At 33.2% G+C, this 26503-nt stretch overlaps 2 protein-coding genes across 6 annotated transcripts in view; one reads left to right on the plus strand and one right to left on the minus strand.

Moving 5' to 3' along the window:
• The window catches only part of LOC118188518 (uncharacterized), a 162030-nt gene that overhangs the window by 89446 nt on the left and 46081 nt on the right, over positions 1-26503 (minus strand). The gene's annotated exons all lie outside the window — the stretch shown is intronic.
• Positions 1-26503, plus strand: part of LOC118188521 (uncharacterized) — a 378328-nt gene that overhangs the window by 29919 nt on the left and 321906 nt on the right. For all 4 annotated transcript variants that reach the window (XM_035358959.2, XM_085815623.1, XM_035358960.2 and 1 more), the window contains exon 4: positions 7255-7398. In XM_035358959.2, coding sequence (XP_035214850.1) covers positions 7255-7398 — 144 coding nt within the window. The remainder of the gene's footprint in view (positions 1-7254; positions 7399-26503) is intronic.

The raw sequence follows: 26503 nt of genomic DNA on the forward strand, positions 1-26503 counted from the left end.
AACACGTGTGAGGTCTCGCATTGTCATGACGGAACACGATTCCGTTACGATTTGTCAGTTTTGTCCTTTTCTTTTTGATTACTTTCTCCAGTCTCATAAGCTGCTGGCAGCAAACAACTGAATTGACCGTTTGGTTACTTGGAAGCACCTCAAAATACACAACACCTTTTGTAATCCCACTAAACTGCTACCACGATCTTTTTCTGATGCAATTTAACTTTCGATATGTTTTGTGCTTATTCATCATGCTTAGACCATGATCCTTTTTGATTAATGGTATTGTAGACAATCCAATTTTAATCCCCAGTGATCATTCGTTTAAAATACGTATAAAAGGTCCATTGCATTACGTTTGAAATGTGTATCGCAAATATTGAGTCGTTGCTGCGGTAAATGAATTTCTTTCAATTCATGCAGAACCCAAATATCGAGCTTCTTAACGAGTCCAAGATATATTATGGGATCTTTAATGGCTCTGTGGGACACATTTAACCTTTTTCGAATGTCTCACACAGTTATATGACGATTCGATGCAATTATGTCTTTAACTTTGTCATCATCAACTTCAGAAGGTCGGCCAGAACGCTGGTCATCTTCAAATGAAAAATTTCCAGAACGAAAATTTTTGAACAAATTCTGTCAGATGCTTTCTATTAAGCAATCAACACCATAAACTTCACATACCTCTTAGTGAGCCTCAGCCGGTTTCTTGCCTTTACGAAAATAAAAAACAAAACACGTCAAAATCGTTTAGTTTTGCACCCCATGTTAAAATTGACCGCAGATTAACAGTTTAAACAAAAATACACGGAATTTGTTTCTGCAGAAACATTAAAGTCTCATCTGAGAAATCTCGACAGAAAAAAAAAAAATTATAAGATTGACAGAAGAATAATAAAATGAACATAATGCTACCTATTTGAGCGAACAGAAATTGCTTTCTTGCTAACCAAATAAATGGTGGGTCTTTCACGTATGAAACTACCGTGATATTTTTTATACTTGTGAGAAAGCCGTTAAAAATATGTTAAGGAATTAGAGGTTTGAAGCATTAAAAAGCAGTTCTAAAATATTTTATTTTTAAGCATTTGATTTATGCACCTGCTAGGTAATACTAGCTCTGCTAAAAAAAAGGATGCAAAAGAATTTAAGATCATGATGTTCGTTGCTCGATTATGGCATCCGGATTTGGAGCAGGGGAACATATTGGCTGTTTGTGCGTTTTCATGTTTTTTTCCCCTAATATAACATAACATCAATCAGTTTTCCTTAAAAGTTCTCCAGAAGGGTACCCATTTCTTAGCAGAAAGCCAATTCGTACTTTACCATTGTCGGTTAAACAACTTAAGGTAACGTGGGATTACTGTTTAGTGAATCTTATTATTAGTATCTGCGCGATATATTAACTGAATATTAAGATATATAAATATTTTATATATAACTATATTCTCAATATGGATGGGTATGTTTAACAGTTCGTTATTCTTGAAAACAAAATTCTTTAACGCATAGCTGCTGCAACTGTGAACATAAGCACGCTGGTTTCGTGTTACAAAAAGTTCTTTTTTCTTTTCTTTTTGCTCAGTTTCATTCTCCCCCCCCCTTTTTCAAATCTGTCGTACATGTACACATAAGCGGTTGCAAATGTCTTTTGAAAAATTCATTAGAACTGGAAAAGTAAAGATACGTGAAAAAAAGAGAGGTAAATACACGATTACAGTTTAATAATCTCTTCAGCAAATACACGTCATGCGTTACACAAGATCTTTTTATCGAAGTTTTGCCCGCTAATACAGAAAGAGATTTGTCACTTTCAGAAACTAAATATCCAGACGCAAATACTTGATGAAAGCAATCCTAAATCTTTTACCCATAGACATTTTTTTTGAGGTGAGGGAGGGGAGCAGGACTTGTAATAGATTATTATTTTTATCCTTCTTAATAAAATTCATAAGTTTTTCGCTTAACAGGATAATCTTCGTGCCAATCACATTTTAATGATAGAGTTTAATATTAAAATTGCTCATAATACATGAAAATAAAATATGCTTGTGCTTACGTTATGCAGTTCAAATACAAAACATCTTCATGAATCACTTTCGAAAATTCTGCCTCATGGTTAAAACATTTGCAAATCTGAAAACGTCATATAAACGTGCAAAGAATTTTTATGCTTTCTCAACGCGTACCTTCGTGCCAGTAGTGGCACTGAAAGGCCCGAGCTCGAATCCCAGCTAGGGTATCCCTGATTTTTCATGCTTCCTGCTTCGAAATAAACCTGATGAAGTTGCGCCCACAGTTAAAATGTGGTGAACGTGGTGTGGTGTGTGGTTCGTCACAACCTGTATCTGGCAGTTGCGAGCCCCTTCTTCCAAATAGCCCGTTTAAAGGGTGAGAATAAGAGAAATTTTATCCTTCCTTATCGCATGTAATTGGAAGCAAGCTCGACTAGCAATCGGTAGCCCAGAGTTCAAATACCGGTTACGATAGTACTGCTTTTTTGTTTCCTTCTCCAGCATGAACTTTAAGCCACTACAAGCTTTTCTAAAAGTCTTAATACTTTTATATATTGTTTGTTTTGTGCCATATGGCCCGTTCATTATTATCCATATGAATATGTTAGCTACATTGTAATACTTTTTTGAAAGGTTTTCCACCTTTTGACAGTAATTTGACAGACATTATTATTAGCTTTACACTAATTCTCTTACGAAAATATATAAAAAGAAATTAAAAACTGCGATCTTAAAACATCAAATCACACTCTAATACCTCGGAGAGTTAAATACTAAAGTTTAAAAAATTGCAAAATACTTCCAACTATGTAAATCTTAAGACTAAAAAGAAACTGCAATATTATCTTGTTATTAGATTTTAGTCTGATGTCTTAGCCTCAGTAGTTATGATGGGTCTGCTAGTTTAGTAATTATTTTTCAAGAAATTCAAGCTACAGAACACAATATCTTATATTTAAAATTAGTTATACAAAATGGTAAAGCGAAATGATAGGAGAAAATTTGTTCCAGTATTATTTCATCATAAATTAAAGCCACACAGAGACTCGTAAACTTACTTAACAGAGGTAACATTTAATTATTTAAGACAAAGTAGAGTATTTATTTCGGACGAGGTTTGTAACAAAAACTTTCCTGAAATGGCAATCCTTTCTATTTTCCAAAACGATGGAATTTGAGAAATAAAAACAACAAACACCTCGAAGATATTTCCTTCGAAGTGTTAATAAATCTATTTTTCTCTTCAATCCGCTTACATTTTTTGGAGCTATTTTAAAAAATAGCATTTTCAGGTGAAAAAGATGTTTACCTTTTTCTGACTTTTCTACTTACTGTCAAATGAAGTTTACGATCTCTACGCCCTTATAGATTTCTCGCTCCTTTCACTCGTTACCTATACAAAAATTCGACAGTCAGATCTATTTGATTTACAGTCTACTATTCGATTTACAGTATTTAAGCGATCTTCGATAAAGCATATTGATAGTTCCATAATTTCAATAAATTAATATTTTGAGATTGAAAAAGTATTAAATTGAGGCAACGACGGTTCGAAAACATACATGTAGAAAAATGAAACGAAAATGGACTACTTCGTTTTTTTGCGACAGTTGCATGAAATATTTTTATTCTCAGAGTCACCTCTGCCTAAAAAAGATGTTATATTCACTTAAAACGATATTTATAAAATTCTATTAGCTATCTGAAACTTTTAAACAGTTTTCTCCTCTTATACCTTCATTCAGTTCACTAAAGACGTTGTTCGCACATCTTTATAGACGATTTTGCTTTGCTGTAAAAAAATATTCTGCTTGGAAATTTTTTTTAACTGCAGCTATATTTTTGAAAGTAGAAATTATCGTATTTGACAGTTTTGTTTTCATGCAAAATATCGCTTTTAAAGAAGCAATGCATGGAAGGCTATACTTGTGTTTATGCTTTAAGAAGAAAATCATTCATCTAGTTATTAAGAAACGTTGTGAAAGCCATGGGTTTTCGATATCTAAAGCTACGATAGGTAAGAACAAAAGAAACAAACGTCAAAATTTAGCTTCAAATGGAAAATTTTCCGAAATACGGTGTCCGCCGAAAACATCGCGGAGAGAAAACGTCGCGGAGAAAACAACACAAGGCGAAAACGTCGTGGTACAAAACATCGTGGCGGGAAAAAAAAAGCAAAGAGGAAACATCGCAGTTCTAAAAACATCGTCGTACAAAATACCGTCATTAAAAATAAAGCGGTTTTAAAAACATTGTCGTCGAAAATATTGTGGTAAAAAATACTCCTACAAATCATCGCATGACGAACGCAGGCATGCATTTTCAGGTTTTAAAAGCTGTAAACGTTTTCGCATAATGATTTGGAAGCGCAAGAAGGATATTTTTACTTTTATATTTCATATTTTTGAATGAACTAATTTTTGCTGAAAAACTAAGAAGGAAACTTAAGAATTTCAAAATTGAAAATGAGTAGAAAATTAATGCAACTTATAGCACTAAATAGAACTTTAAATTTACATAGTTAATTAACAAAGATCATTAATAAATTCATCTTTTTTATAAAGTTTTACTTCCAATTTTTCATAAAAATACAGCCTAAAAATGTTTAGAAATAGGAAGATAAGTAACTATATGAGGTTACCTCTATAAAAATTGCTTATAGTTAATTATCAAGTTACTTTATTTCACGCTTGTTAATCTGATGTCGTTATGGTGAAAATTATATTTTGTTTTGTTTCCGTTTATTCTTAAAGTGTCGTTAACATTTCTTGCGCTTCCAAATCTTTATGCGAATATGCATTTACTACTTTTAAAACCTGAAAGATGCACGTGTGCGATGTTATCGCCATGCGATGATTTGTAGGTGCTTTATTTTTTACCACATTTTCTACAATGATGTCTTTAAACTGCAAAGTTTTTGAACCGCTTTATTTTCGACGACGATATGTTGTACCACGATGTTTTAGAACTGCGATGTTTTCTCTTTGCTTTCTTTTCTCACACGATGTTTTGTACCACGACATATTCGCCTTGCGTTGTTTTCTCAGCGACGTTTTCTTCACTTAAAACGATATTTATAAAATTCTATTAGCTATCTGTTTTTGTCGCGATGTTTTCGGTTGTGAAATTTAAGTACGTACGGTACGGTAAAGAAGAGCCCTGAGAAAGAGACCGACTGTTATTCTTTATTTTGATCAATAAAAGATAATTAACCCTTATTGAGCTTGTAAGGATTATGTTAATTTTATTAACAGTTAAATTTTGAGTTAAACTCCTTTTCTGTAAAATTCTTAACTTCAACTTACTACTTCCGGCCAGAACGCAGTTTTAGAATCACGTCTGAATACATAATGAGGAAGAGCGGTATTTAACCGCGAAGTTCTACTTGCTGAGTTAGAGAGAATCAGAGTTTCTGATTTGCGCGCGTCCGCCTTGTTGGCTACTCTCTCTCAAAGCTGTTATTACGCTCGGCCGTACTCAGGCCCTTGATACCTTCGCAGTCAATTAGCGTTGAGGGGCCAACTCGGTTAAAATCTTGATAGTTTCGGCTATATCTCTTTAGTTTAGATTAGTTTTAGTTTATTTCTTAGCCTCTTAAGTTCAAGCCCAAGTGTCGGCTTTTATGTACACTCCAAGACGGAGTTCTGTTAAATCTTATTTGAATAATAAAAGATTATTTACCCTTCCATCTTGTTGCTTCTTGTCACACGAACTTAAGTGATTATTTGCTTAGCAATTCTTAAGATTCTTCACGTCCAACTGTAAATTAGCATTTACAAAGTGAGCAACTCCACAAGCTTTACCTTTCTCTTCCTGAACTAAAGCGATTTATTCGCTTACCGGTTCACGAGGTTCCTACACATTTAGTTGTTAGATAAAGTTTGGAACCCCACATCCTATTTTATGTATTTTTATATATTTATGTTATCGGGATTTCCTCTGGTATAAAAATACTAAGTTGATGGGTGTTTTACATTTTTATTGAGAAATTTTGGGATTTTACTGGTTTTAAATTTCATTTCTTCCACATCTTTGTGAATCTGATTCTAAATTTCTTACTATTTTGTCTATATTTGGTTAATTTTTCAGCAGCATATTGCGCAGAAATAATTGGTATATTTTTTGTTTAAAAATTATGATACTTTAGTACGTTGCATATTATATATTACATATGTATGATTCTATCTTAATGTTTCCAATGCCCCTTTAGTCAACTAGTTGTAAATTTGATTTAATGTCGTCCTACTGAAAAACCGAGCCTGAGATTTTTCTACAGCTACTTTTATTCGAAACGTTTGATTAAGCACGAAAGTGTTCTATCTAGGAAATCTACTGAAGTGAGTTTTCAGTGCGTGTTATTCAGTGTGTGGTAATATTTTTGCATGTCTGAGAGACGAAACTGTTAAAATGAAATTTCGATTTGATTATTTAATCCAGGGTTTCTTTAACCTTTTTCAGCCGCGACCCCTTTTTATCATAAATATTTTTTCGCCACCCCCAGGACCCCATAATATTTACAAAAATTTTGTGGACCCCCATGAGTATTGCGCAAATCCGACACACGTGTAAGTGGAACTGTCAATTTTTTCACTTGTACTGTAATATACTTTTGCAGTTTTAGGTCATTAACTTTAATTTCTAAGACATAGAACAGTGTGAAAATTTTAAATAAGTAACAAACGAAATGGCAGCGTCACGTGCAAAGCAAGGAGAATGAACGTTTGTATTATAAAAAAAATGTGTCAAAAAGTTTTTTTTTTGTCTGTATTGTCTTATTTTTATCGATTTTCAGATACATTGTGTAAAAATATTTGGTAATTGTAAAATTATTATAATAAGTTAAAGAAATATCAAAAGTGCTAAAATTTTTGGGTTTCGTGACCCACACTTTATGAAACCCTGATTTAATCAATCATTCTTTATTTAAATTTTAATTTTAATTAATAAGGAAAGAATCTCTTTTGTATAATGACTTTTATTTAAAAGCTTGCATTGAATAATAAGGAGCAAATTTGAAATCAGCGAAACTTCGAAAGCTTTAATAAAGTACAATTCATGAAACAAAAATTACTGCGCTATCCAATTTATGTGACAAATATTTTCCTTCCTCCATTTTTTTACTAAAACTCAAAGCACTGTAAATCCAATGATATCGAAACGATTCTATTAAAGAGGAAGTCTTTTACACTTTATACTCTTTTTCACTTAAACTGAATAAATTTTTTTTTTTCGATTTCAGGAAAATCGAAGATATACCTCCAGAGGTTTGTAAATCACTGAATATGTTAGATAGTGTGCTGGATGAAGTCAAGAACGAAGCAGTGCAGAAACGTACGGTAAAGCGCACGCAGCGTAGTGATGGATCTCTCATTAGAAAAGAGAGGTATTGTGCACTTAATGTCATGTCCAAGAATTTCTTTTGTTCTCCGGCAGAAATGTACAGCTAAAACAGAAATGGTTACTGAAATTTTTGATAATTTAAGAGGAGTTAACTACAGTAACTATACTGAAACAGCTGACTACTCAATAAATAAAGTTTCGACGTAAATATGTACTAAATTAAAATTAAATTTAATATACATCAGAAAAAGAAAAAAAAATTACTAACTATTATTTGGAAGCAAAAATAAATATTTTATTTCAAGAATGCGCAATTAATACGAAGTCGCAGAACACTTTTTTAAATCAGAAATTTGTAATTATTTTATTTTTATTTATTTATTATTTGTACGTTTTATTTAATAATACATATTTTCTTTAAAAACATTTTTGCGAATAGGACCTAAATCTCATTAAAATTCAGCAAAATAATAAAAAATTAACATTCATTTAAAAAAAAATGGGGTAAAATGAAATTTGTTGATAGTCTAGAAAAAATTTTATATTTATGAAATGGTAAAATGTCATTTCTCATAAATGCAGTTATGGAATTTGATTTCGCAATAAAATTATGAACTTCTTTGAAGAAACATATTTACATTTATTACTATTATATTCTAATTATTAAATACATTTTAATATGCAATAAGATCAAAATAAGTATTTTTTTAAATTTTAGCTACGGTTTCTTTAATTTAAATGACGGGGTAAAGATTTCTTTTTTATAATTTATTGCAGTTCTTATCAGTTTCAGTTATTGCATTTTCGGAGCAATTTATTTAAAAGAATTATGAATTATTTCCTAATAGGGGCATCAAAAGGGGAAAAAAGGATGGGAATGTCGCAACCAATTCTCGTGCCAAACAGAGCATAAAAGTTTTAAATTTGGTGCTTCTTGATTCCTTGCAATATTCAAACCTCATGATCTTTGGCATATATAATTTAATGGAACCTAACCGATATAAATTAAAGCATAACAGTTTAAAGAATGCGATATAGTTATTTTACTGAACTATGTCAGCTCTATTTTAATGATAATTAAATTTAAAATTCTAAATTTTTTATATCATTATTTCTTTTGGCCAAATTAAATAAAATTTTTAAAACAAGTAATCTGTTAATCCATAATTCTTTGTCTATGTCTGGCAGTAAAATTACACATCTGGTGAATGGCAACACTCTGAGAATCGGCTATGTTCGATGGCACGCGCATGATAAATGAGAACGCTTATGTTTTTGCGCAATGGTACTACATGCAAAAAATCTGGATGTAGATGCTATGTCTAGATTCCCTCTGATTTTCATTCATCAGTTTCCAAGACATGATCCTGCCTTTGAATTTTATTTTGTAAGACACGTGATTTTATATGTTAAGTGAAAACAATAACATCCTCTCAAGGCAATAAAGAAATTATTTCAATTTTCAGTGCAGAATGAATAAATTTTATCCTTCAAATGGACTTACCCACCAGTGGCCGAGTGGATAAACTGTTGAACACTAGTAAGTCGACCCGAATTTAAACTCCGGCAAATAGGCTGGTTGCATATGCATTTTTCTAGTTTTTCCTAGGTAGAAAAAGGATACGCGTCACCTACTCTTAAAATGTTCCTTCATGAAGGCATTCTTTACCTTCAGTTACATAGGCCCCACATACTTTTAGTTAATTAAAATAATCCAATCCAATCTTTCAGGTAGCCCACCAATGTCCAAGCGGCTAAAGCCCCGGAATACAGAAGTTCGCTCCAAGAATAGTTCCTGATCGGTAAACGGATTGGTTGTAAAGCCTTTCCGTAACTTTCACAATGAAGATATTCTTAAGTGATCCTCTGATAATTTGCTGCAAATTTTTTAACCATTCACCAATAGCACATGTCCCATTTATTATTCTATGCTTTCCCAATTTATTTTTCTATGCTTTGATCAGAAGATATATCTAGGTGAGAGGAAATATTCGATGACTGAAAGATTGCATAGTAATGGAAGATATAATTAGTAAAATAATTTTATCGGAAAAAAATTGAGTTAAATTCGAGCGGTTACGAATTTTGCTGCTGATGATTTGCACTAATACATTCGCAGAAAAAAAGAGAGTCTACGAAACAGTAACATAAGTACCTAGTACGTCGCTAAATGAGGTTAAAATTATATATTTTTAAAACTGAGACTTACATTTAAACCTGCCAAAACTGACAGTTTTATAGATGTACTAGTATTAACAAATATATTTGTAAACTTACACAATTTTGGCAACATAATTAACGCCATTAATATGAGATAAAAAATTTACAGTCAGGTGCACCGTGTTTTCATATATTATATTATACAAGCACGGGTTTTCATCATTAGGTAGAACGGTTCTAAACTTAGCAAAGGATTGTTCGGTATTGAAACTATTGAAACTGCTTGTCGACAACAAAAAGAAAACGAAGAAAAATAGAAATAGAAAACGAAAGAAAACATTACGGTTTTAAAAACGATTTTTTAGCATTCCATATGCCAAACAAAACTACTAGAGAAAACTTCAGAGAAATTTCTTATAAAAAATTAAAAAATTCCATGTGTATTTCGGAACAAGATTAATATGCAATATTTCTTGTGTAAGTTCTAATGGAAGTCATATCAAATCTATTTAAAGATAAAAATAATAAGTTCTAAAAAGTTAAGTACAACAGAAAAGAAGCTGAATTTCACGAATTTAATCGACATTCGCGAGAAAAACTCTACAGTTGTTCGATATTTAATATTTCCAAGAATTTTACAAAATGCCCTAAAATTCGCGAAAACAATCATCAGAATTCCCTCCACGACAAAAATTACTGTTTAATTAAGCAATCATAACTTCAAAAGAACTAAAACTACAAAGCACAATTTAAGTACACGGTATATTCACAACTATCCGGATGCGGATTATCCCATTTGCAAATTATCCGTGTGTGGTGGTACGCATACACAACGCTATGCGTGAGAGTGTGCAAAAATAGAAGATTTATATAATATATAAAATATATTTATATATTTATTTAGAAATCGGAGATTTATCTAATAGTGAAGAATTCGAGGAAATAATTGAAGTCTTATGTGAAAAAACTGAAAATGTTGACCGGGAAAACATCGAGGAATGGTTTAATGGTGATTCGACTCAGCTGCGATTTCAGTACTTAATTGATGTGGATATGGTTCCAAATGTCACAAGAACAGAAGTGATACTGAAAATTATGTTACTTCCCGGATAGCGATGACTTGTACTGAAACTTCATTGGATTTCTTCGAGAAAAGGAGTTTCGAAGACAATGACAAAATAACACTTCAAAAAATATGCAGGGAAATTCGACAAATATTTAAACGTTCTCAAAACCAACGTAAAATTACTGCCTTTTTTAAGAAATGAATACATATAATATGCATGAAAACTGATAGTTTGGATTATCCGAACCTGCTTCCTCAGCATTAGCTCGGATGATTGGGAATACTCTGTAAATATAAGTGAATTCTTCTGATTGAAATTTACATAAATTCTTCTCAAAATACAAATGCGTTCATAAAAGAACTTGAATGTGCCTTTCGAAGCAGAGTCATGCATAGATTTTTCTTTGATTGAGAAAAAAAGGCGCTCTTCCTATACAGAGTATGGGTTGAATACATCCATACAACATTTTTTTCAAATAAATTCTAAGATAATTAAATCCCAGCAGAATAATTCTCAAAGCAGTTTTCATGTTCAAGAAAATTAAAATGAACCGCATTTTAACTTAATAACTAATTCAATTAAAATAGCAACTTGCTTAGATGCAGCACAATAAACATACCTCATAGACGATACTGTAGCGGAGGTAGGATGCTTCTCCAAAACCAAGGCTATATTCGTGGCTTACCTTTCCTTCCCAACCCCAACGCAAGCGCAATATAGGTTACACTCTGTGGTGCTTCTTGGACAATGCTCAGGGTAATAAGGCAGACAAAACACTAACTGGTTCGTCCATCCCTGATGAATACTTAATGAACAAGTGTCGGACTATTTGAGAGAGAACGGCTATATAAAATGATATTGTTCTGATTTTCAGTTCTTTTTGTATAGCATTCAATTTAGTTATGATAAAACAGCTTAAAAGTTACTTTATTCACATAAATCACCAAAATTTTCACCTAAAATATTATGACTTTCTGTTTTATCCAAGTTCTCACATATACTCCATTTCTGTTGGGGCACTCGTTGTCGAGCGGTAAAATCGCCGAACACTGCTGATTAAATCCAGATTTAAATCCTGAAGAATGAGCTGCCTGCATGAGAGATTTTATGGTTTTCCTGATAAGCAACTACCAGCTAAAACTTCCTCCACAGAGGCTTCCCTTCCCTTAAGCAGGTAGTAATGAAATGCTTTGTCATAATGAATATCAGCGCTTCCCAATCTTTTCACTCTTACAGAACGTTTATGACAATGTTCATGTTCTAGGGAACCCCAGCGTGCATGTAACAATATTTTTCATTAGCGAGCATTTATGGAAGCAAAAAATGACTATCATTTTAGTCGTTTATATTAAAACGAAAAAATGCAAATATATGCAATTGTTATAATTCAAAATATAATTACGCACAGATAAATAATAATGTATTTAGTATAATAGTTTATAACAACCATTAATATGAAATCTGCGCCTGTTTTTTGGAAAATAAATGTTAAATTAGGGGTCTGATTTTCGATATACGTACGCGTATTACATCTTTCACAGAAAGGAGACGATTTTTATCCTTATTCTTAACATTTGTTAAACAAGGAAAAGCTTGTTCCCACATACTTGACATTAAAAAGTGCAGCAATATTGGTTTCCTACGAATTGCTGGAGTCTCACTTTCAACGGAAATCCATAATTTGTCCAAAACCATTTCATTTTCAATAAATCATCCGATTGTAATTCCCTAAGCTCTTTTAAACTGAGGTTCTGAGGATGAACAAAAATGCGAGAGAATGGACACCTCACCCAAATCAAATAGTTCTGCTGACAGGGATGGAAAGTCTTGAAGCAATTGAATAACTTAGTCTTCGATAATAGTCAGTTCTAGTATAATAGTCAGTTTCCTAGTGTAGTTAGGTTTCTTCTATATTGATAAAGTAATAATTAGTTTTCTTCGATAGCTCCTCAGGTGGGAATCAATAAAACTTAAAATTCCTTAGTATCACTCTTCACCTTTTAATCAAACCAGTAGTTCAAAAATAAAGATTTCTTATCGCAACATGATCTTTCCGCAAGCTTAATATTTTTAACTCCAAGTATCTTTTCACTTGAAATTAATAATCCTTCATCTTGCAGTAACTTATTCAGTTGATTCAAGCGATGAAAAATATCTGCTAGCTAGCATCTGCATTAACATTTGATCCTCAAGGCATTTAATAAAGTCTTCTTGGTAGTTTTGTTGAACATGTGCATGCATTTCTTCCTTTAGCTAAAAACTCTTACTATAAACTTTGCTTAACCACTGGATTTCAGTGTATAATAACAGATTTGTTTTCACAAAGCTTTTTAAAAATTCTAGAGAGAAAGAACTTTTGTTTAATGAAGTTTAACATTTTTATAACATCATCAGATAACTTTTGTAGTTCATTACCAACAGATTTTGACGTTAGCCCTTCTCTATGAATAAAACAGCGTGTGGAAACAACATTGGCATTTTTTTTTCTTTTACAAGAGCCACAAAGCATTTTATGGGCCAAATAGCGTCCGTACAAATGTCAGTACAATTCTTCCACGAAAGGTATTTTTTTCCAGATATGCAGATAAAATATTAAATATATCTATTGCTCTGTTTGTCTCAATTAATTCTTTACAGCAGAGGAAGTTTTCTTGAATCTCTCTCTCATTAACAAAGCTTACAAATGCTAGAACATTTGTTGATTAAATCTCTTGACTCGTCGCACCCGAATTGAAAAATTTCCATTTTTTAGTTTATCACACAAAACATTTTCAAAATTATGTGACATATCATTGAACTATAGACTTAGTGTATTGTTGGAAAGGGGAATACTTTCAGTTTTGCTTATTGCATTTCTCCCAGCATTTTTACCCACTATAATTTTACATGTGGGCATTATCAAATTCTTGACGGCTGTGGAACTTTCCCTTTTCTACGCAATAAGCTCTGCTACCAAATAAACATGCTTCCTGAGCCTTTTCACTAAGTCTGAATGTGTTTACAAAAGCTGTAGTCTGTTTATTTTGCGATTTTAACACAGGTTAAAATAATCACCAGTTTTACTTTCCATATAAGTATGATTTGTCATGAAATGTCTGTTCAAATTTGTTGGAACCATGGCTTTATTTGAAACTTTTTTTACCACGAACGAGACACAATGGAAGAGGACATGTTGGATGATCTGTAACGGCAAACTCTTTCTCTACGAGTCTTTTGAAATTTTGTATAAGATTTTAAATCTGCGTCACTAATCGCTACAGAATTATCTGGATTGTTTGTCAAATATTGCCATATTATAACCGTTAAAATCTATATAAGAAATAAATAATAAGAAACAAAACCGAATCAAATACTAATAAAATAGTAGTAAAAATAATAGTAATATTTTCAAAAGAATGAGAATGAATAAGAAGCTTCTTGAATGTGCAGCTCCAAGCAATGGCCAATTCATCGTTTGCTAGAGGAGACGCGAAATATGGCTTGGCGAATTTCTGCCTTCTATAATTTCTGTTTTTGATTCCAATTTTTGTTTTTAATTTCGTTCAGTTTTTATTTATCTTATTTTGCTAGAGCTCCCGAGGAGCCCCAGGTCACGATGAGTTTTCTTATCTGTTCCTAGCACCGTTTTCTTTCCTTGTTTCTTATACCATTTTATGGAATTTGAATCAAAGTGCTTGCACGTAATAATATTGTTACGAAATGTACAGGCGCGGTGAGATGGCTTCCCCGCAAAGCAGTTTTAGGGTTGCCATAAAATGGCAAGGGAATGCCGGGTTGCCACATTTGGCAAGAAATCGCCCGTTTGGCAACAAAATTGGCGATATACCATGGACGGACGGAGAACCTTCTGGAACGAATTCTTACCGGTTTAGCTCAGAGTGTTCTCGAACACAAGCCGAAAGCTACAGGGGTTGGACAGAAATATGGAAACATCTTTAAAAAAACATGTTTCTTTGCTTAATATGGTGTAGGAAACTCGTTGGCATCCGAAACAGCTTGCAGTCCTCTCGGAATGGATAAATACAGTTCCTGTATGTTTGGCAAGGGAATATTATACCATTCTTCCTGCAAAACGGTGGCAAGTTCAGATAACGATGTTGGCGGTGGATAACGAGAACGCACTTTCCGTTCCAATGTAGACCACAAAGGTTCGATAATATTCAGGTCTGGTGACTGTGGTGGCCAGGGGAGATGGGACATTTCATCCTTGTGCTCAGAAAACCAGTCCTGGACAATGTGAGCTGTGTGAACAGGGTCTTTGTCGTCTTGGAAGACACCATCACCATCGGGGAACAAAGTTTGTACCATGGGATGAACTTGATCGGCCAAAATGTTCACATAAGCCTTGGCAGTCATGTGCCCTGACACAGTTATCATGGGGCTAGCAGAGAACCACGATATGGCTGCCCAAAACCATAACAGAACCCCCGCCATGTTTCACTCTTGGCAACAAGCAGTCTGTATTATAGGCTTGAGATGGCGTTCTCCAAACTTAAATTCGGCCAGAAGTGGGAAACAATGTAAAAGAAGACTCGTCAGACCATATTACTCGCTTCCACTGCTCTATAGTCCAGGCTTTATGACTTAAATACCACCTTTTCCTGTTACGGGCATTAGCATCACTGATGAGTGGCTTCTCAATTGCAGCACGGCCAGCAATTCCCTGTTTATGAAGCTCCCTTCGAATTGTTTTGGTACTCACAGGGTTCGGTAACACAACATTCATTTCAGCAGTAACTTTTGCAGCTGTGGTCTTCTTATTTTTCGTCACAATTGCCCTTAATGATCATCTGTCACGATCACTCAGGACACACTTTCGTCCGCGCTGTGATTTAGCAGATGATGTTTTTCCGCTTTTCAAGTATGCAGAATAAATCTTCGATACAGTACCTCTTGAAACACTAAACACCTCGGCTACCTTGCTTACGGAAGCACCTGCCATACGTGCTCCAACGTTCGAAGTCTGTTAACTCTGACATAATGCAATGACAACCTCACATAACAGTACTCCGACAACAACTGAACTGTTTAGCACATTACGGTTGTATAGGTGGCGTCGGTAGTCAAAAACGTCAGCGCCACCTACATATTTCATTAAAAGCAATCTTTCTTTTCAAACATGCATTTCACAATGTGTTTCCATATTTTTGTCCATCCACTGTATATAAACCCTGCTGGTCCGCAGTCAGTCAGAGTGTCTTTGTGTGTTCCTCGTCTAGAGTGCGAGTTAGTTAGTATCGAGTTGGTGTCTCGTCTAGCGAGTCAATCCCTGCGGAGTCGATCGAGTTGACAGCCGTACAGCGAGTGCCGAGTGGGTCGTCGAGTGCACCGAACGAGTCTGTTAGTGTATTGCGGTTAGTGCACCGTCGAGAGAGCGTGTTAAGCTCCGGGAACGACTGAACCGAAGAGTCGGGTGCTGTGCTCGTGTGTCGTCGAGTGCATCTCGAAAGTACGTGGAGTTCCGAGAACGACCAAGCAGAGTCGGGAGCTGTACTCCGGAAAGCAGAGTCGGATGCTGTGCAGGAAGCTGTCTCCACCGTTATAGCTTGACAGTGTGAAGGCTGTGTCGCTGATTGTTCCAGCGTGTTTATAGTAGATCTTCGACGACTGTAAAAGTATTTTCGAGGTGTCCTCATTAATACTGATAAATAAAGTGTGTTTCGATACTTCATCCAGTGTCGTCGTTATTCACTCAAATATACAAATCCTGTACGAACGTGAAGGAAGAAAATAACGTAACAACTGGTGTCAGAAGGAAGAGAAAAACGCAACAATATTTTCTCCCTGGAACTTTAAAACAAATTCGTTCTTTTACTTTATTAAAAATTGGCAGTAAGTATAGTTTTAGAATTTTTCCATTACAAACGTCGTTTATGAAGTCTCCAAAATTTTTGGATCTTTTACACAACGTTACTATGCATTTATCATCCAAGCAGCTTCGCAAGTGTTGCCGGTACGTTAATTGTAGGGTATTCGTTTCCTGTGTAGCCAGTTCTCCGAATGTTGTCATACAGCAGAGCACACGATTTTTTATTTGCAGATAATTTTAATAAGTGTGCAACTCCTTAAAAAAATTGAGGGATTTAAACGCAATAAATGCCCATCTTAATAAATTAAGTTTTTATATTGTTATTTAATGATATATTCAATTAAAATAAATAAAAGAGAATTAAATTTTTAATATTTTCAATACAATAAAATCTCTTTCTCTCTCTCTCTTCCCCTCAAGAGATACTTTTTGTTTAAATGCATCTCGGAATGTAATTACATGTTATTAACTGATTTCGATATTTCTGTAGTTTGCCGAGGAGAAATTCTTTATCATTGTTTTGTGACCAGGAAAAGAACTTTAAAAATTTCTACTCGTATAGTATTTACAACACCTAAAAGATATATTCATTATATTTTCATATAATGAATTCGTCATATACATAATTAAGGATTTTAAATGCTGTAAAAATAGATACAAAATTAGATTTTTTTAATCATATTTGAACAATGTAGCATATCTAAATAGATAAATTTCGTAAGGAAAGTTTTTGTTTTAATACTTGTGAGCATTTTGTTCCTTTTAAAGTCACCCACATGTTACACTGGTTAATTTTTTAAATACTATTTAACGTTTCCTTAGAACAGACCCTACCGATATTGCAGCACATACACAGGACAATAAAACTAGTAGCTATAAGAGGGGGAATGAGATAAGCTGTTTCAGGGAATGGCAGAATTCCAAAGACTGCGGCTGGCTTTGCACTTTCCTGAAATTTTAAAATAATTAATTAATTAATCTTTACTTTTATACCATATTACTTTTATTTTTTAAAGTATTTTTGAAATTATATTTCCTTAAATTCTCACCGCTACATTGAAGCAATTCGTATACTAAAGCTACTTTTGTCTCCACATGCACTTTAAATTAGATACTTCCTTTGCACTATCTAATCTTTTTTGTTGAAATCAACATGCAGATAATGAATCGTGAATTTGTAGTTAACCCCTAAACTGCTTACGAAATAGTATGATTCAGGTTAGCTACACTCTTGCAAATAACAGAAGAAACGATTGCTTTTATTCCACCCCCCTCCCCGCTTTTCTCTGTAATCTCTGTACGTCAGTATTTCCTTAATTTCCACGTATTTAATGATTAATCTGCGTCCGTATGACTCATTCAATTTTGGAAACGTAAGAATACTTTGAGCATATCCCGCCATCTACCGCTTAAAATAGAAACTCATATGCTGATAAATTCATTTGAAAAAGCTAAAAATTATTTTTAAAATTCACGGAGTTAAAAATTCACGGATTTAAAACTTAATACAACTTCAATTTTTTTTTTTTTTAACTTTTAATCATCCTTTGTCTCACTTTTTACTGAAAATTATCAGTACATCTTTCACAATCCTCTACCTGTTTTACTTAGAATTCAGGGTCTGCATATGTAGCGCCATCTGATTTTTAAATTGGAAAGTAATCTTTTCAAGCCTCTTGTAGTTTTTCAATTCAATTTTTACAAAGAATTTTAACTATATGGATGCGAGAGAATAAAATTATCTGGATCTTTTTTTTTTCTTCTTTCATTACGAAGTAAAATTAAGTTTGTGATTTGCTTACAAAGTTTTAACAATTTCGTTTTTTTTTAAATAGTGAGAAAAGCTAATACGGTAGAGCATGTATTTTTGAATGAACTATTAAACTGATTTAAAATAATACAGATTGATTCACAGTCTTTGAAAAACCTATAACCTAAACTGAAATGCAAATGTAAAACTATATACAGACCTGCTGAACTTTGAGTCACTGCTCAGACATTTTTTTTTTTTTTTCCTAAAACAGACTGAACAAAAGTAAACCGTACATTTTGTTGTTAACTAAATATTTATTTTTTAATTAAAGAATTTAACTGAAATAATAAAATATACTGAAAAGAACTATCTCAATTAAAGTAGGGTAACTATATATTTGACTACGAAAAGGGGGAGGAGAAAAGGGATAATCAATTGGACATTCCAATATCAGCAGCTAGTTGATCTATAGCGTTTGATTTTCTTTGAAAACATCAATCAAATCCAAACTCTTAACAGACGTAGAGCGAACTGTCGCTGTATCTGAAATTAACTACAAAGTCTTGGAAAGGTTTTAAAATAATCTTTCAGAATTTGAACATAAACGCACTTTTTGTGCTTGACAAGGTCAGCCACCACTTGTGGCGATGTAACTATATAGAAGTAACAATCAGATTCAAGCTTAAATCGTAAGCTAGTAGTGAAAGACTACACAATTAACTTTAATCTAAGTTAGCTCAGACCTTCTCACCGGCGTAGCAATTTAAACGACGGCAGCTATAATGCAAAGCCAAATAATTACAACCTTATCGGAGCTGGCAAAACTAAGTAACATGGCCTGGAAAACCAGAAACACGCTCGGTCTTGCAATCCGAATTATAATTCTTTAATTCATTAACATTTTTGGCGAGGAAACGGAAACGAGAAGTTATAGTAAAGGCTTGAAATTATAAATAAGAGGTTAAAAGGTGGTGGAAATTATTTCTCTACCAAATCCTGGTGGTCGCGAATTATTGTCCGCTATCTTTTAGTTCGGTTGCCACTGTAGAGTCAGTAAGTTATTTTCAAGCAGGAGACATGAAAAATGAGCAATGCCTCATCGATGCTCGAACCTGGAACCCTAGAATACGCGCCGAGTGTGCTACCGTTACACCACAAAGGCATGTTGGAAGGAAGGAGAAAATACCTTATAAGATAATACTCTAAACTTACAAAGCTTACAAATTTACAAAACATATTATAGTTAAAATGAAAATTGCTGCCTTAGGAAGTTGTGATGTTATAAATTATCTACTTCCAATACTTTTCAGATGAATTTACTTTCTCTAAATTATGACATTATCTCATATATCTTAAAAAACACGAAATGTGAATCGGTGATGTAATATAGCGTTGTATCTGGTGCTTCAAATTTTACTTGCATGTTTTCGCAAATTCTTGTGTGATTTCGAAAACTTTCGATCTTAAAAAACACGAAATGTGAATCGGTGATGTAATATAGCGTTGTATCTGGTGCTTCAAATTTTACTTGCATGTTTTCGCAAATTCTTGTGTGATTCTTGTGTGATTTCGAAGCTATAGTAGCAATCGAGGAAAATATCTACGGTTAACCTCAAATGACGGGTAATGCGACGTCAGTTAAAAATGTCACAGAAAGAAAAGTAACTCATATTATAATTAACATAAATTATATTATTAACTATTTATTATTTTAATTTTCTGGCAGTTTAATCACAAGAATACTTTTATTTGGTAAATTAAATCAGCACTGTAAACAATAATACATTTCAATTTTTCTTATTACTCTTGTATTTTTATAGGAATCAATGGGGAAAAGAAGATTAATTACAAACTTTAATTACTTTTTTTTTTCAATTTCTAAAGTCATTAGGTTTGATGGTCCCAGGATACATGAAACATTTACTCGCTCTCGCCGGTATTTGAACTTTAGATCTACCGATTACGCGTTGGATGTGCTGCCAGTTACACCACAAAGGCATACAAAAAGGAAGAAGAAAATAGCTTATATATTCCTCTTTATAAAGAGCGACTGGGATGAGAGGATCCAATCGCCAAATCATCCACCACCTTTTTTAGTCATTTGTATGTTTATCGTTGCAGGAGACGTGAAAAGTGTGCATTGCCCTCGCCAGGATTCGAACTCCGGACCTCCAGATTACACGCTGGATTTACTTCCAGTTACTCCACGAAGACACGCAGAAAGGAGGATGAAAATATTTTCTAAATTTAGAAATTTATTTTTAACGGATGATTTAACAATGTCTATATATTCCAGATTATGTAAGTTACATCAGTAGCCGAATGATTAAAACCTTTGAATACATATAGTTCTACCTGGTTAAAACCCATATGAATGGGCTGACTCCATGGCTGCTTTTCTCAGTTTTCCCCATGCATAACATAAATATGAACCAGTTTCGCTTAGAAAGTCTTCCTGGAATTCATTTATTCCTTTTACGCAGGTAACCCTCGTATGCTTTTTCGTATTTGAACAGCCCAACCTTACATGACCGAGCCAGATTATGTACAATTAAATCTCATAATGTTATGGATAAAAGCAGTTCCTAAGTATCGTGATATCATCTGAATCAGTGCTGTTATCCACGCATTTTCTTCTCTTTTTATACTTCTTTTTGAAATTCTGCTTTATCGTGATTGATTGTAATAATAATATTTCCATCCATTGCGCAATATTTAAACTATTTTTTCCCCTCGACAAGACCCAGTTAATCCACGGTAGTTAATCGGCAGTGTACTGTATTCACCTTATCGAATATCTGTGCTTTAAGGGTATGAGAAAAAATGAAGCGTCCATACCCATTCATTAGCGCAGACACTGTTTCCAATGAATTTAGTGCATATCTTAAGATGATGATACTTTCATTTACCAAAGACAAAATTGTTCAGTCGCAGTTTGAAGAATATGAAGTGACACAACCTGCGTGACCTGCGCAGTCACCAGACTTAAATATCATTGAACCACTGTCTTCTGATCTGAAAAATACAGTAGAATCCTGTTTTTCTGTCAGAGCATATATGAGAGAATTTTTTATGACTTTTCATCTACATTTTAGCAGATGTAAAAGAGTTTCTGATGGAAAAAGCGGATAAAATACATATCATTATCATCCAGAACTTGTATGCTTCCAATTCTAAAAACGTTTCAATCACTTTTTAACGCCAAAAGTCTCCTACATTATATTGGCTATTCAATTAATTTTTTATACTTTTAGATGTTTCTACTGTTTTGGAAAAACTCTAAATATACTTATATATAACGTGAAAACAAGACTTTAATTCAGAATTTGAAAATCTTAAATGGTCTTTATGTCATCATCTTTATTCCTTTCCCAAGTGTTTCGTTCCATAATGCTTATAAAATTTAATAAATCTGGCAGTTCTTCCCCAAAGGAAAGGAATATTGAATATTGACTATATCAGTTCACTGAAGGATCTTTTCGGGCACAAATTTGTTTTTCAGTGATTTCCGAAAACTTTTATTTTAGTTTCAGCTGACTCATAAAAGTTTAAATAATTTGTTTTCCTAATAACATTTCAATACTAATTGAAAAGAATTCTGTGTTGAAATTGATGTATTTGCCAAAAATTACAAATGAAATGAAATCCCTAATCATAGATTTGTTAGTTTTCTTGAAAGCGAATGCGAGATTTTCCGTAAAAAAAAGCAAGTAATATTTTAGCAGATTCGTAATCATCCACTGCATCATTGATATAAATTGTTATTTCGCATCAAGATATTTCATAAATTTAGCTACTCTTGTTGTTGCTTATCTTTTAACTCTGGAATCCTTATTTACAGATTGACAAATTAATAATCCTAGGTGGAATGCAGGGAGCATGTATCGTTGATCGGAAGCTTTGAATACCTTAGATGACATTATGACACAGCCCAGTTTCATTAAAATTTAGATAGAAAGCATTGCAAGAGATGTTACCTGAGTGTTCCGAATATTGACCGTCTCACTGACTCACTTCCGCAGCCTCTCGACAGAACTGTAATGTAGACAGATTTTAAGCGCATCTACTACGTATAGGACTACACCTATAAATGATGATCACGCTTACCTGACTTTAATCCTAATCCTTCATCATGGAGGCAGGTTGAACTGGCTATTATACCAATTGGATGGCTTAATAATTCAAATAAAAGTATGCATTGAAACTGAAACATTACTTAATGAAGATAAAGGATTTACATATCAGTTGCAAAACCAAAAATAAAGTTTACTTAAAAAACTTAGAAAATTTAATTACTAAAAACTACTTTTATCCTGGAGAAAATGCAGGTTGGAACAGAAACAGAGAATTAGACTGTAAAATAAAACGAAAAAGAAACTACAGAAATAAAAAATAATGCATTGTGAAGCGATAAGCCGTTTGAATTTTAAAAGTTTTAGTAAAGAAAATCTTGTTAGAATTGGACTTTTAATCAGCCTTTCAATCAATATGCCAGTATAAACCAGTCCAGCTGAAACCATAATTTGCTTCAAATGTATTGTTTTCATGAAAGAACAGCGAATAGTTCAAAAATAGCCTACAGGCAGTCATTTTCAATTTCATCCAAGCGCAAGATTGCTATTTTTCAACAATTTCTTTCGATGACTAGTTATTTGGGGAAATGAATCATTGCTATATAATAGAATAACACGAAATTGGTTGACATCAGGTGTTTTGTTTCATAAGTATTTTTTCCTTTATCAAATTATGCATGTATTTGTTGAAAAACTTTATTCTGAAATTTAACTACTTTTGATTTTTATACATAAAAATATCTGAATCATTCGGGCCGTTTAATTTCCACATTGAGAAAAATGTTTATTTTGTAAACCAAATGTTATAAAATTGCCTAATTTTTTCCTCTAAAAAACTTTTCATTGTAAAACACTGTTAACTTATAAGGTATTTCTCCCGCCTTCCTAGCATGCCTTTGTGGTGTAGTGGTCAGCACACTATGAGCCGGTATTTCAGAGGTCCGTGGCTCGATTCTCGGCGAAGGCGTTGCTAATTTTTCATCTCGACTGCTTCCAAATAATCCTAATGTCTCTATAAACTCTCTATCGCCATCGAGGTGCAGAACAACAGTTTTCACTTAATTTAAATCAATTCATCATAGCAGTAAATGGAAATTCCTTTAAGAGTTAGGTTATCTATTATCTGATTCACATGGAAAGTGTAAGGCTGATTTCTAATTGGCACTTGCTATTTTAATGCCGGATGAGTATTTACCAAAGTTATTCCGGTAAATTCACTTTTCAAACTCCTTTATGACATTATTTATTAAATCAAGAAAGAGAGTTCCTAAATTTGTGTATAGCAAGTTCACACATAACATTTATGGCTTTAATAAGAGTATCTTTCACGTAATAAAGCAGTAACAGAATTAGGAGGGTTTAAAAATCATAATAAATTTTGAACAAATTGGAATTTAAAGCAAATTAAGATATTCCTAAGTGGACGCTAATGCAGTTCAAAAGATCAATATCGAAGATAAAATTAAGCTTTTTATTATTTAAATAACTAGCAATGATAAAAGTAAATAATTTAGAAGATTTTTCTGCAGTAAAGCTTGGCTCTGTTTAATTGCTTTTTGACATTAACGCAAGCGGAAATATTTCCTTTTTCATTATTATTGTTCCCACTCTCCTCTATAATTTTAAGATTTGATATGCGCTTGAGTGATCGTTACGGAAATGACTAGCAACTTAAAATTAAAATCGCAGTTTTTCTAATAATATTTTAGAGTAAAAGAATTCTTTAGCTGATTTTCTTTCATCGCAGCGAAAGCTGAAGAGCATGTAATTTTTTAAGAACAAAAAGAAAAAAAAATATATAGAACGCTATTAATCTTTTACAAAAATATACGTTTTTGTACTAATAACTAAAATGCTTATGACCAAATTAATCAAGACTTTACAATATGAAAACGCTAAGGTATAAAAACTGAATTAGCAATATGAAAATATTTATTGAAGAACAACAAGAACCAGTGGTTAACTGGGTTAATCCAAAGGTCATAATTACCCTGTTAACCCAATGATCCTCATAACCCTCAAGAATTACAATTCATTGCTCCTCTTAAAACTTTTTTTCATAACCATCGCCTTTCGTTGTATTTCGTTGTATATTTTGTTATATATGTATACATGTATGGATGAATGGATGTTACATGTTGTTCGCACATTTTCCTATGTTAAATAAAGAACGCTCTGAATGTCTTTTACTTTGAATGGGAAAGTGTAAGACTTACAAGTGCAAATTTTCACCTATCTTGCTTCGTTTCCGAAACGGGAATTTTAATTTCTTCAAACAGCCGCTATGGCACTGCAAATGTTTGTCGCATCTGCCACTTCTTGTCACATAGTCACTACCCTATTAAACACACATTCGGAACATTTCAGAAGAACAACTGCTTAGAGCAATTTTTCTACTTTGTCACATTATATAAAGCATCCAATCATCGCCGATCACTTTGAGGTTAGCATGTAAAGAAGAAATTTATTCTCCTATATAAACCCAGAGTCCAAGAAAGAGCTCCCATTTCTGCGGATGATACTGCCATCTTGGTTCAAGCAGCCAATTTCAAATACAGTAAGATCCCGCTTAACGCTGTTTCGATTTAACGATTTTTCCTTTGAACTGTGGGATTCCCCGAAATTGCACGCAGCGTTAGGCTTCCCAATATCCGAAGCAGTTTACCTGTCTTTCTTCTTTCCTAACGTATTCTACGTCCTAACGTATTCTACCTGTCTTTCTTGTTTCCTAACGTATTTTTATCGTTTCAAACATTTGTTGACGTTATTGTAAGTATAAATTTCTAAAATATAACGATTGATTATAGTGACAAATATTATGATTTTTAGTATTTATCATGGGTGATAATAAAAAAACGCGAAAGTAAAGCAACAAGGAAAAGCATTTCACTAGAAACTAAAATGCAAGTGATTGGAAGATTAGATACTGGTGAACGTCAATCTCAAATTGGTGCTGCATTGAATTTGGCAACTTTAACAATAAGGACTATTCTTAAGAATGAAGAAAAAATACTGTCATCGGCAACTTCAACTACGACAAGCTCTGCAACTAGAATTACCCGTTCTAGAAATAATACAATAGAGGAAATGGAAAAACGACTTTCTGTATGGATTGACGACGAAATTGAATGCAATATGCCATTAAGCCAATCTATTATGGAAAAAGGAAGAACAATTTTTAATTACATTCAGGTTGAGGCTAGTGACACGAGTGAAACTTTCGTTGCAAGTCAAGGATGGTTTAATAGATTTTTAATGTTGATGAAACAGACCTATTTTGGAAGCGAATGCCAAAACGCACATTTCTATCTCGTGAAGAAAAACGTGCGCCATGATTTAAAGCTGCAAAAAATCGCTTAACACTTCTACCGGGTGATTTAAAACCACTGCTTGTTTACCATTCCAAAAATCCAAGAGCGATGAAAAGAATATCCAAATCAACTTTATCTGTAATTTGGGAGCCTAATAAAAAATCATGGATAACTATGAAAATTTTTCAGAATTGGTTCACTGAATATTTTTACCCGTCAGTTAAACGCTATTGCAAAATTTAAAAAACTTGAATCAAGAGCAATCAATAAGAGAGTTTTGGAAAAACTACAATATCATGAATGCTGTAGAAAACATAAACCTTTCTTGGAATGAAGTAACAGAAAAATGTTTGAAAGGGGCGTAGAAGAACATTTGGCCAGATCTAAACAGAGGCGGTGACACTGGACACTGTCGATTTGAATGAATAGGGGAAGAAATAGTGGAATTAGCGAAACAAATCCGTTTAGATGAGGTAAATGTGGAAGATATCGAAGAAATAGTGCAAGAAACAGCAGCAAGTCTTTCTAATGATGAGCTCAAGGAATTAGCGGACCAAGAACACAAAAATATTGAAAGTAGTGATCTGAAGAAGAGCAAAAAGAGCTTTCACAGAGTTTCTAAAAACCAGTTTGACCACTATAATAGAAATTGTGGACCAATTTATTGAAAATGACCCAAATTTTGACAGGACTTCAAAGGCAAGAGGGGGTGTTATGGATGCCTTATCCACTTACCAACAACTTCTTACAGAGCGCAAAAGGAAAACGCAAATTACATTAGATACCGTCTTGATAAAAGGGCAGAAAATTGGAAATACAGAAGAGACTGAATGATCTGAAGTGTAAACATACTGACATAGAATTTTCTTTATTTTTATATGTGTATTCATTTATTATGTTTCTATATCTGTAAGAAATAAATCTATGTTTTATCGTTATAAAAACATAATTAATAAATTTAATGGTAAAATACCT

Source organism: Stegodyphus dumicola, chromosome 4 (genome assembly GCF_044657685.1).
Source record: "Stegodyphus dumicola isolate Sdum_Otavi_A_Nest chromosome 4, ASM4465768v1".
Lineage (NCBI taxonomy): Eukaryota > Metazoa > Arthropoda > Arachnida > Araneae > Eresidae > Stegodyphus > Stegodyphus dumicola.